Source organism: Mycteria americana, chromosome 2, assembly GCF_035582795.1.
Source record: "Mycteria americana isolate JAX WOST 10 ecotype Jacksonville Zoo and Gardens chromosome 2, USCA_MyAme_1.0, whole genome shotgun sequence".
Classification (NCBI taxonomy): domain Eukaryota; kingdom Metazoa; phylum Chordata; class Aves; order Ciconiiformes; family Ciconiidae; genus Mycteria; species Mycteria americana.
In genome coordinates, this window is record NC_134366.1 from 23010913 (window position 1) to 23023066 (window position 12154).

At 39.3% G+C, this 12154-nt stretch overlaps 2 protein-coding genes across 2 annotated transcripts in view; both read right to left on the reverse strand.

Annotated features, from left to right (window-relative positions):
- The window catches only part of LOC142405367 (macrophage mannose receptor 1-like), a 34885-nt gene extending 29213 nt beyond the window's left edge, over positions 1–5672 (reverse strand). The window contains exons 1-4 of the mRNA XM_075492696.1: positions 5612–5672; positions 2864–3025; positions 1811–1924; positions 564–710 (exon numbers count right to left, since the gene is read on the reverse strand). Coding sequence (XP_075348811.1) covers positions 564–710; positions 1811–1924; positions 2864–3025; positions 5612–5672 — 484 coding nt within the window. The remainder of the gene's footprint in view (positions 1–563; positions 711–1810; positions 1925–2863; positions 3026–5611) is intronic.
- A 3267-nt stretch (positions 5673–8939) lies between these two features.
- Positions 8940–12154, reverse strand: part of LOC142405366 (macrophage mannose receptor 1-like) — a 34698-nt gene continuing 31483 nt past the window's right edge. Inside the window, exons 28-30 of the mRNA XM_075492695.1 lie at positions 11934–12095; positions 9840–9872; positions 8940–9187 (exon numbers count right to left, since the gene is read on the reverse strand). Of these exons, the coding sequence (XP_075348810.1) occupies positions 9018–9187; positions 9840–9872; positions 11934–12095 (365 nt within the window). The 3' untranslated portion in view covers positions 8940–9017. The remainder of the gene's footprint in view (positions 9188–9839; positions 9873–11933; positions 12096–12154) is intronic.

Sequence of the window (12154 nt, forward strand, 5' to 3'; positions counted from 1 at the left end):
GCGTGTGGCATGGTCACAGCCACGTTGTGCCATGAGCCCACCTCAGGCTGGGCTGCCCCAGGGATGAAAGGCAGCCTGTGTGAATGCTGAATACTGATGAATACGGATGAATACTGCTGCTCCTCCTGCTCTGCTCGTATGAACCCAATGCGTTGCATACTGTTGTCATCAGAGGAGGATTTTTTTGCATTAATATTAGCGTAACTGCAATTGCTCATTTGAAGCAAATGAGAAGAAAATGAGAAGCATAAAATTTCTACTGTATTTATGCAAATTTGATTGCTGGCACCGGTTACCATGACAGAGCAGCTTTTATCTGTCTTGCGAGAATGAATGATAGAGTGATGGAACAAAATAATAATATCCTCCTAAGAATGGTTAATACACAATGGGAGGAGAAAAGCAATATCTAAAAGTCTGCGTGTGCATGTATAGCTGTGTTTTTCAGAGGTTTCTAACATCTTGGTTGAAAAATAGTGTTGCATACCTTTTATCATTTGCAGATCTTTACAGATTGCTCTTTCTAGAAGTCAAAGAAAAATCTTTTTATTTCACTAACCTACCTTTGGGTATAATGTCAGACTTTGAACGGAAGTTTCTCTTTTTACAAATGTAGCCGAGTCTCTGGTTACATGCTTGGTTTTCCCATTTAGCATTCTTTCTGGGATTCATCACTCCACAGATTTTCCCAGGGAGCAGGAAAGGACTTCCTTTGAGTACGAGAGAAAACAGAATCCCACAACAAAAATAAATAAAAAGATTAACAAAACCACCATATTATCAGTAGAAACATCAACTTATTCTGATTTCTTCGATGCTTAACATGAAGAAGCCCTCTCCCATAGGATAACTGGGGTTGTGGTTTATAGGATGCTGCTTTTAGCCTGTGCTTTGAGAGCGATGTAATGACCCTCCATTGGCTTTGTGTCAGGATAGTACTGGCAAATTTCTGGTTCTTTTCCTGATATCCTAGTTCTCACAGACAGAACAGCTGAAGCTAGACAGTTATGCTGTGTCAAAAGCTTCCAAACTTTAAAAATATTCAGTTTTAAATTATACCATCCCACCAGTATACCTCAAGAATTTCACAATTCTACTTTCCTATAAAACAGCTTTTCTCTTCTCTGTTGCAGTGTGTAAAAACCTCTGCAGGCAGCAAAAGAAATTGCCTCATGCAGAATTTTTGAAAACTTAGAGTTTAATTATTCCTTTACCACCTTGTAACTTTTCCAAAACAGGAGATGGCTTGAAATACTTATGGCGCAGAGAAAACACGGGACCAAAAAACCAACAAGCAAACAGAAGAACTCCCCGCGTGTGAGGACCACCACAAACCCAGCCCTGCCTCCCTTCCCTGAGATGGCCCAGTGCAATTTTGCATAAACTGCTAAGGAATTATGAGATGGCTCTGTAAGCCTCTCAATAATATTTAGAATTTCTCCAGACAACGTAGTGCCATTATTTTCTAAATATTTTGCTACTTGTGGAAGATTTGATTTATATTTATACTCTTGGGCAACATGTTATGGAAAAATTCTGATCTCTGGTCTGTAGGGTTATATATCACTCCAAATGATACTCTGCTTTCATAAACAAGCTCTTTGCTTATATAAGAAAATAAAAGAACTTGCTATAGCTGATATTCACAGTGAACTTTGTAATTTGGAAGTGTAATTCTTAAAATAAAGATCTAGATTTTCAGCTATTGTAAATCAGAATGGGCTTTCCTGAAATAAAAGTAGCTAGGGCAGTTTTTATTAGTTGGTGTCTTATCAGAATCCATTCAAAGATTAAAAAATACAGTTCTTACCTGGAGCCCAGTTTAAATATCTGAAAGGGCTGCCCCCAGCCCATTGCCATCCACTGTTGAAATTCAAAGTGTTCAATCCAATCCAGAATGCAAAACTGAATTTTTTAGTTAGATCTAAATTAGAAAAAAAAGCCTGTTTTATCTCCCTGTTCTCATTCTTAGCAAGTTCATCTAAAAGAAATAAAGTCAAAAGTAAGAAATTTGTATTTCTTAGTTTAAACCAGGCCAAAACTAGTACTTTCCGCATTACTGAGGTGCACAGATTGAAAATGTAAAATATGTAAGTGAATAAATATTGATTTAGCAGAGATCTCAGTAGTTAAAAGGGCAAATGAACATCTCATTTCAGTACTTAAGAGTTTACTTCTCTCATTTTGTTTCATTACAACATAAAAGATGTAAAAAATACCTTCTTTTCATTAGGGGATTGTGCTAAAATGTTTCTGTAACAGATTTCATGGAGTAAACACATCAAAAAGACAAAGACAGTGTGCCAATCAGTTGCTTCCAGATTTTTTTCTATGCGAGTGGTTTCAAAGCCTCCTTCGCAGCATTTATAACCAAACTGATACCATGATACTTGTATCTGGAATCCACTGGAGTTATTTGGAGTTTATGTATGCAAATGTACCCCTATTAGGACCAATCTAGCCATCATCATATGTTCTCCCTGAAACATTAATAATCCTTGAAACACAGAGGAAAAAGGTAAATTTGAGGACCAGACCGTAGTCCTGCTCAGGAATGAGTGCACTGGCACAAAGACAAGCAGAGAAAACCCTCCCCCGGGACAGGCTGCAGACGATGCCGTAGCTCCCACCTGGAGCACAAAGGTGGGATGGGGCCATTTCCCCCCTATAGAGATTTGGCACCAACCCTTCATAAAAACCCACTAGCTAGTGGAAGGGCAGTTCAGACCATCTCCCTTTTGGCGGCTGCTGGACCACCCCTGACACCCTGTCTTCTTCGCTGAGGCAGAAGACAAGGCAGCCAACTTTATCGTCTAAAGCTCTGGGGTAGCATGTTTTAAGGTCTTGTTCTCTATCATTTTACCTCCTATGTATGCTTGCTCATGAATCTCTGTGATGCTTAATAGTTCTGCATTTTGCTGCTGACAGCTTTTCCTTGCTTGATGCCATGTTAGGTCTGATTCTGAGTTTATCTGATAGCGAATGCCAGTTGAAACATCTTGTGTCCAAAATCTTTCTGTGTCATCTGGAAGAAGATGTGACATAGAGCGCTGCTGTTACAGGATTGACAGTGCACCAACTAAAAACAAATGAAGTATGTAATGATGCAAAATCTCTACAAATGCACATCATTAACTGTATGCTATCATCAATTTTAAAGCATCAGAAAAATTGAAATCGGATTAGGCATCAATTAACAAAAGCAAAGTGTATTTTTTTTTAATTAAAATAATTATTTTAAATTTCTAAGTTTTTAGAAGGGAGTGAATGGGTTTCCAATATTTGCTTTTAAATTTTCTTTTACACAAAATGTAGTACTAGGTAAACCAGACATATCTGTTGATTGAATAAAGAGATTCCAGGGTGAAGTCAGAGGAGACTGACTAAGCGTGTAGGTGAACTATGGCCCTGGAGGCTCTTCGTTCCCGTGGGGCAGGAACTCCTTAGCTCCTCTTCAAGAGAAGCAGCTTTTTAAAAAACGGCAGAACCTGGCCCTTGGCAGCCCGAGGAGGTATAAAACCAGTCTGTGTAGCACCAATGTACAGATCGGCTGCAGTCTTTGGTTGCAGAACAGTTCACAAAACCTTGTGAAACTGTTGTGTTATTGGGAAGGCAGTTGGTGAGAAAAGTGAAACAGTTTGTGTCCTGAGGTGGAGGGATCCAGACATAAGTCTGCTGCAGAAGACAGTACAAAGATGGCAGAGGAGGACAATTTTAGCAGCAGCATTTTTGTGTAGGCTGGCAATAGGAGACAAGAACAAGACAGGAAATGGATGTTAAGGGGAAAAAACAGCATATAGCAGTTTAAGTGAGAATTGTCCTACAGGGCATGCCTGAGGATTAAAGAGCAGTGGGAATTTTTCGAAGGGAAGATATCAGTCTAAATTCATGCTGGTCATGCCATGCACTTAAGTCACATAAAATGAGATCTCAAAGAGCCTCCTCACCTCCCTGGTCCACAAAGAGAAACAGTCACCTCCAGCAGGCGAGTCAGAACCTGGCTGGGCTGAACCACACTCTGGAGGCACCTCTTCCTCTCCACTGCCTAGAGAGGCAGCACTTGGCTACTGGGGCTAATGCCCAGTCAGATGATTTTCATTTGGGCTACTCTGACAAGGTTTGTCACGAGGGTGTGCAGCTGGTAGCTGGTAAAGAACCTGGTAGCTCAATAGATGGTTTTCTCAACAACCTTGCATGACAAGTTAATAAATAAAACGCAGGACTTACTTATTAGTGGGCAAAATCCATACAGTTTATCGGCATCAAAGTCTGCAGTTGTCGCACACCAGAGCCAGCCATCTGACCTACCAGCATCTGTGCACTCATTGTACTGTTTGCCTTCATATTTGAACGGGAACACACATGGCTGTCCATTAGCGTTTCCTCGTAATGTAAAGGTATCTAGGGGGAAGAAAGGGTTAAGAGGACATATGAAAATAATAATAAAATCATAAATCTGACTTCCTAGTAATTGATCTATCTATCAGTATATCTATCTATCTCAATTGAGAGGTCACACCATCTTTTTTTAAATTATTTTTTATCATTTTTCCCCCTTGTGTAGCTAGAGATTTTAAATAAAATGTCGTTTTAGTAAAATTTGGGTTTTAAATACTGTGTTTGGAGTTTGATATATATACCTTGTAGGAAAGTCAAATTCTGTGATGCTAAGTTGCTGATAAATTGTGGTTCCTGAAGACAGAAAAACCACAAGTAGATCTCAGACAACGATGAGTTCACTGCATTGTTGTATTCTGTACGGCTCAATAGGTTCACTTTATCACTCCATCTTTTCATTAATTGTTTAAAGGAAAAGGATAGCTGACCAGAGAGAAGATCAGGTTGTCATGAGCACATTTACACAGTCAAAATTTTAGGTTTCAGTTGCACATTTCTGCACTTGGAGAGGTCTTGCAGAGTCACCCTCAATTCAGATTCTTTAAGGTTAGCAATGCTTCCTCTTTTAAACTATCACGGTATTACAGGAGCATTCGTTTATCCTGAAATTTCTGATATATGCTCCGAATCTCACATTCATGCAAACACATTCATCTGTTCAGTTCTACATACATGACTGCTTTATCGTTTCTCTCTCTAGCTATACCCAATGAGTGATATACATCTTCAGACTAGAACTATTCTTCTAATTTCATTAGGCTGGAGGGGAGGAGCCAGTTCTTCCTTCTTATACCTCATGTCTTGGAGCAGAAAGAGAAACTTGCACAACTATCATGAAAACATGGCTCTAAAACCCCTTGACTGCTCACTGCACCATGGGCGTGATCGGGAGGGTAAATGGAAAGAGCTCCATGCTTCTTCATCTCTCATCGCCCTCCCGTATAGTGCCATCTGGTTTAATATTTCCACAGAAAGAAATTCCAGTTTAAAGATCCTGCTCTTATTACCTCCATTCCCCCCCAACATCCCTACATCTCCCCTCTTTTATTCTGTGAATCAAGAACTGCCAGGATAATACCCAACATACTCTTTAGATCATGTATCAAATCTGATAACAAATACGAAATAATCAGTCTATGCATTAAAACTGTAAAGCTGCCCAAGGAAAAGCACTTTCATATCTAGTTTAACACAAAACCAATAGGAAACTTACCCAGTGACTGTAATGAACCATGCACAAGGGAAAGAAAAACAAGGAACCTGGAGAAACTCATAGCAAATGTAACTTGCTTTTCATTCCTATACCAAAAGCTGGACTATAAGATTGGCAGTGTATAAAATCCTTCTGAGTGAGCATAGTAACGGGTCCTTCTCTGTGTCAAAGGGTTGATGGATAAAGCTCTGTACTTTAAATAAGGAAATATCCTGTCACATGGTATTTTGAAATAACTAGAGTGCACATAGCGAACACTGCTCTCTTTGAAGAGCGAGTCACTGCCAAAACTGAAGTCTCCATCCTTGTAACTAGAGGTGGTGACATTTGTCTTTTTCTGGGACTTTGCTAGTATTATATATGGGTCAGCTGTTGGCGTGCTACACAGGATAGACCACTAAAAAAGCAACTTGAGAATTGGTGACAAGACCCTGTAGTGAAATATCATTATTAAAAACTCAATCTCTGCTTTAACCCTTGCAGCTCAGAAATAAAGGGTGACAAAACCGCAGTGGTTCAGTACATCGCTATAATGTCACAGCTGTACATATCTAGAGCAAATTTCACAGGATCTGCAGTATTCAGTGCATTATGAATTATTGCTCACTTTGAGGGCTAAAATTGCTTTTTTTTCTGCCCTGTTACACTGCTTGCTTTGATCGCAGTTTGAGGCTGGACTGTTTATAACTACTTGTCGAAGATCTGAAAGAAGTGAAGACGTTCAATGCGGCGGATTGATGCACAGACTCCGATCAAGGGGTAAATCGAAGACCCTCTTTCTGATGCTGTATGTGTGCTTCCCAGACCCTGCTCAGCCTCTCACTAACCTTTCCTGGTCACCCTCAGGTCTCTGGGAACTCACCACCAAGAGCTCCTGCTCTGTCCCACTCCAAAGCTTAATGAGCCAGCCACACCCCAGACAGCAGCAAGGCAGGGGATGCTCCACTGCAGCCAGGGCACACACTGTGCCTGGCTAAAACACGGAGCTAATTCACCTCAGCTGTAACTCAGTTGATTGTAATTATCAGTGCTTTTCATTACTTGAACCTGGGCCCTTAGTACTTCGACCTTGTTAACCCTTTCACTCCCGCTATACCTAATTCCTCCTCAGTTCAATGCTATAGGCTTCCCTGTAACAGGAGGGAAAATTTTGCCTGGAATACTTTTATCAAGCAAAAGGATGTGTTCATCTGTCTCAGAAATTCCTAATGAGGGTGTTCAAGGACAAAGCCAAACATAAGCTAAATTGGAAAAGGTCCTTTTCATCTGTGAGCAAAGTGCTCATCTGAAGGCTTATTGGCATGGCAATTCTTGTACAACTATGCTGCAAAGCTGTGCTGGCAAATATTCACATGTAGACAAGTCTTACTGTTCCTTCTGTTTATTTACATCAGTGAAATTAAAAGAAGCTGTGATAACGAAATTGAAAAATCAAGAAGTGAAATAGTCAGTAGTGACATATATATAGACGCTGAACAGAAGGTGTCATACAAGGAGCAACTATCTTTGCTTTTATTTATAAGGTGTTAGGGAAAATTATTGCAAGAACTGGCTAAACTTGACTGCTAGAAAGTACTAAGAGAGAAAAACATTTTCAGGAAAAAAATGGCTGGATTTCAGTAAAAGTCAGGATTGAATAAATTGTTTAATAATAACTATTCTATTTGCAGGTGACATTCAGGGAGAGCTTAGCATGAGCAAGGCTTGCAAGAGCAGCCCAAAGTCGTAAAGCTGAGTGGTGCCACAGACAGCTATGGGGTGGGAGAGAAACAGAAACTGAGTTTACTGAGTGAAACCGTATTTCGGATACATCTGAAATCACAAAATGAAATGGCTCCCACAGAGGGGATCCCAAGGGAAAATACCTGGAGGACATAATTCCTGCCTAGTTCCCTCCTCTGCCTCACGAAGTGCCAGCCACCCTCCGGTCCAAACTGGGCTTTAGTCCCTCTGTTGTGTAAATGGATGCTTGTAAGGATTCAGCTCCCCACGGCTGCAGAGTGATGGGGGGTAGATTAGTGCAGACACTGGGGTAGGCTAAAAGAAGACTTGAGAACTTCAGAGCTGCCCCTTTCACATGGCCAACCAGCTTGATGCTGGTTACAGACTTTCTGGGGTCAGTGTCCTGGGTGCTGCATTTCACTTGTGCAATAACCTGTTCTCACCAGTGTGCTAAATTCTTGATGGTATTTACGCCAAGAAAACAGAAGTCCGGCGCCTAGGAAAGAAACTTCATTGCTTTTTGTTATTATTTCTTTTAACTTTCCAGCTTGCTCAGTAGACCCTGTGCAGCCTGGGGAAGGCAGGCTGTTTGCTGGGGCTATCTGCTAAGCACTCTTCCCCATGAAGTGTTTTGTGTCGAAATTATATTTGCAGCTCACCTGCATGCTATTTTATACTACTTTCCACTGTTTTTCTAACATCTTAAATTTAGTCTTCTTGCAGAGTCCTAGTACAGCATCATCTGCTACATTCCTTAGTTTTCAGTTCCTTTTTCTCGCATTTAAAAATGGCAAGTTGGTGCTTATTCAAGCTGAATTCAAAGTGGCGGGCAGAGAAGCCCTCCTTGTTCTCGACAAAAGAGTTATTGTATCTCCCTTCCCCTTTCTTCTCACTTCACAGGGAAGTCTGAAGCTGAAAATTATACTAATAACTTTAGTTATTTCAAAGCATTAACAAAAAGAAGGAAGAATGCAAAGGTGAGAATATTTTAATTCATGTTAGTGAACATGTTACAGTTAACAATCATATTATCAGATCGAAAAAAGACCAAAACCTACACCTGAACTTAATATCCTTTGCTGGTGTGAACTGTATTTTCCACGGCAGAAAATGAAAATGGCAAGGTTTTCTATCCCAAAGTTATCTAGATAAGTATATGAAGCACCATTTTATAAGTGTAATAGGATACAGCTATAAGGAACCATAAAAGTGCTGGTCTGATGGAGTGAAGTTTTTGGGGCAAAACAAGTTCAAGGTTGCAACAGAGTGGGGCAGATTTTATTTTTTGAGTTCTCTGCAGTGTCCACGAAGTCATGGGAATACAGTTCTAAACAGTAATCACACTTTATTGCACATTCATTCTCCCTAGCTGACTTTTATAGTCCTTTTCAGTACATTTATTTGTTCTTGACAAGTTGTTTACACTAGTGGTTTTGCTAAGGCACTTGAGAATATCATCTTAACTCTTACAAAACTGTAACACCAATCCGTAATTCTGATCTTGTAAAATACGCATGATACAAGAGTCTGCTAGTGCAGAGAAAAGGGATTTAATTTTAGATTACAGATAGCCTCACTAGAGACTTTTAACAGATACATCCTTTAATTTCAGCAAGTAACTTGCTCCTCTGAATTGGTACATGCCACAGGACCCATTCTCACCAATTCTTCAGTCACCGACACATCATTTTAGAAGTGTTTCATTGCCAAAATCTGTTGATAGTTGGTTTTGTCTTTTTCTCTTGTAGAAATAGACTGACATGCCAGCTCCAAGAAGAGTGAGAATAGCCAAGAAAACGAGTGGCCAAATGGAGACATGAACAGGTGGGTGAGTCTCTTCATTCTCTTCCTTTCCTGAAATGAATGCATATAACTGTGAGAAACCTTAGTAATTTTTTATTCCACATACAACATGAAAAACATGGAGGAGATGTTCTCTCCTGCCTGAACTTGGAGTCTGTTCAGTGTAAATCTGAGCCCTGAATTGTTGCTGATCAGTAGCCAGGTCTCTGTTGCTAAAGCTAACATGGTTTTAGTGGATCTGGATTACAGTGAAATACAATGCATGTAATCGATGCTTGTAAGAATTTAATGAAAATGCATGCTTTAGATATGGATCGGGATGCTAATTATTTGGAAATTAGTTTTACAATATTTTTATGTTACATTATTTACAATAATACCTATGGAAGAAATTTGTGTGTACACCTACATGGGTTTTGACAGCCTCCTTAAAGCTCTCTGTGCCTGTTCTCACAGTTAGTCACAAGCTGGGTCAATGCTGAGCTTGTCAGCTCAGGGTTAGCCCTGCAGCAGTCCAGTCGACCAAGAACACGTGAGACTCGTGTGCATGTAAAAGGCACCGTGGGATTACCCTGAGTGATTTACAACCATGCATCCCAGTAACCGTCAGCAGGACTTGTTCTCTAAAAGGGGGTGACTTGGGAAAACTCATTTTAAGTGCTTGTATTTAGATTTTTGTTAATTTTCTTATGAAAGCTTTTACCTTTTTGCTGTAGAGGACTCCCACTTGGCTCAACTTCAGTGAATATCAGAGAGAAATCATATGACACTTCATTAGAATTCATAAGTTTGACTGTTTTGCTAAAATTATACAGGAACAAAACCCCCTGAAGTATTATCATTGCATTAATAACATATATGTCTGTTATAAAAGGCAACATAAGTGAGGCAAAAAATACATTCCTAAGGTTTTACCTTCCTAAACATTACCAAACTATAATATTCATCCATTTAAAACTTTATATTGTTTTTATATCTACCAACGTTCAAATACTGACTCTTTTCTACGTTCACTCAAAAATACCTTTTCACGTTTTTCCTGAAATATTAATTTCAATTTACTAAGAACACGATGTACAACTCTGGAGATTAATTTCACATAGCACATTTTAGGAAGCTCTGCATGTCCAGCAGGATTCTGCTGTTACAATTAAGTTTAAGATTCTTAAGTGTCTTCCCTAGAAAATGCCCTCTGAATCAAGGCTGTAATCTTCCCATTTGCCTATGCATAAGAGAGAGACAGGGAAAAAGAAAAGACCTGTGTAAAATCTTTTTTTGTTGACGAGGTGCAAAAAATGTTTGACACTCAGAAAAGAAGAAGAATTAAACATACTGGATGTTCTTATAAAGTAAGAAAAACTATTCTGAATCAAGAGTCCCTAAATTATCATGAAAATATTTCTCCTCTTTGCTATTTTACATTACAGGTTGAAAACACACTTGCTACCCAGAGAGGAAGTTATAAAGGCAAAACGTAAAATGAAGTGAAAGCAGAACAGAATGTAAAATGAATAGCTACAAAGCAACAGTATCCCCTATTAAGGCAGGAAATAGTTACATATGAGGGCATCTTATGATTCAATGGATGGATTTTAGTGCTTCCTTATTATTTTAGTACTATATGGGATGGAATATAATTTGGATGTTCTTAGTTAATCTTTAATGGGGATTAACTGATTTACTGCCATGGGCATGTGCTGATTTAAGCACGGAAATTAACAGTGCAGGGGAGAAGACTCTTTCTTGGTTACATTTCAGTTTGTTTAATTAAAGACTACATTTGCAAAATGATTAAAAGCTAACCCCAAATTTTCAATTATTTTTCTGAGAACTACTGTGCCTTGCGATCCTTACTATTGAAATCACGTCCTTTCAACTTTTCATCCAAATAAAGGAATCTTAAATTTTTTTTACACTGGAAATTATGTTTTCAGCATAGGACAGAGATGTTCCCCATGATTTACTGGGGACAATGCATAATGCAAAAGCTGGAAAATTAAACGCGATCTCACAGCTACTACAAAAGAAAGTACAAAGGTCTAAAGATGGCAACCTACCATTTTTTAAGTAAGATTGATTTTAACACCTAACTTAAGCGAATGGAATGATAGCGCTTTCTTTCAGACAATTATGTCATTTGCATCTCCCCTTGGGAATACTACATGTGGTTTTTTACCTCTGAAACGTTAGTCTGGCATATACAGTACTACGTGAAATTTTCCAGAAATGCTGGTAAGACAGCTTCTGGAATGACTTGAAGTTTTCATTTAATAGGGAAGCACTCCTTATATTATTATTGCAACACAAACAGCCGGCCTTTTAGTAACCCTGAGGCATTACTGACTTAAAGGTTGTTGAATCAGGTCCAATGAAGCCATTTTTTGATGTTCGGCAGTAACATAGTTTTTGAGTGTAACAAGCTTGAAGAGAAAGCTTGATAATTCACAGTAATTCCTCCTTGCAGGGTATAATAACTGTTACGATACTTAGTTCCTGGAAAAGTGGTAAGTTTGCACAAGTGCCATACCAATGTGTGTGTTAGGTATTCAAAAGTTTTCTGAAAGTCTCGTTCTCAACCTGGGGTGCATACAGCACGTTACCATATTCCCATGCAAATGCAGACAGTGACGTGAAGAGCTCACAGTCTGCAAAAACAGGCAACTACAAATGTTTAAAAAAGTGGGATGTGCCAAACAAAACTGTCAGAAATTACTTCCAGACATGTGGTGGAGGGCTGTAACAGTTACTAGTAAACAGATCTGCTCCGTCAGTAAGGGCGGAATCACTAAGGACTTACCTTTGGGTTTTTTGCAGATAAATCCTTTTTCAGAAGAGCAATCAGTGTCGTCCCAATAACCGGATGGTGCAGTCATTTCGACGCAGTGATGCTCCACACCAGACTCTTTCTCCTCCCAGTTGACAAAGTCCAGTACAGCATTATCTAGCCACAACCACTGGCCTTAAGAGCAACATACAGAACAAAAAAAATGTAAAATGTATCTCATGGATATTTTAACT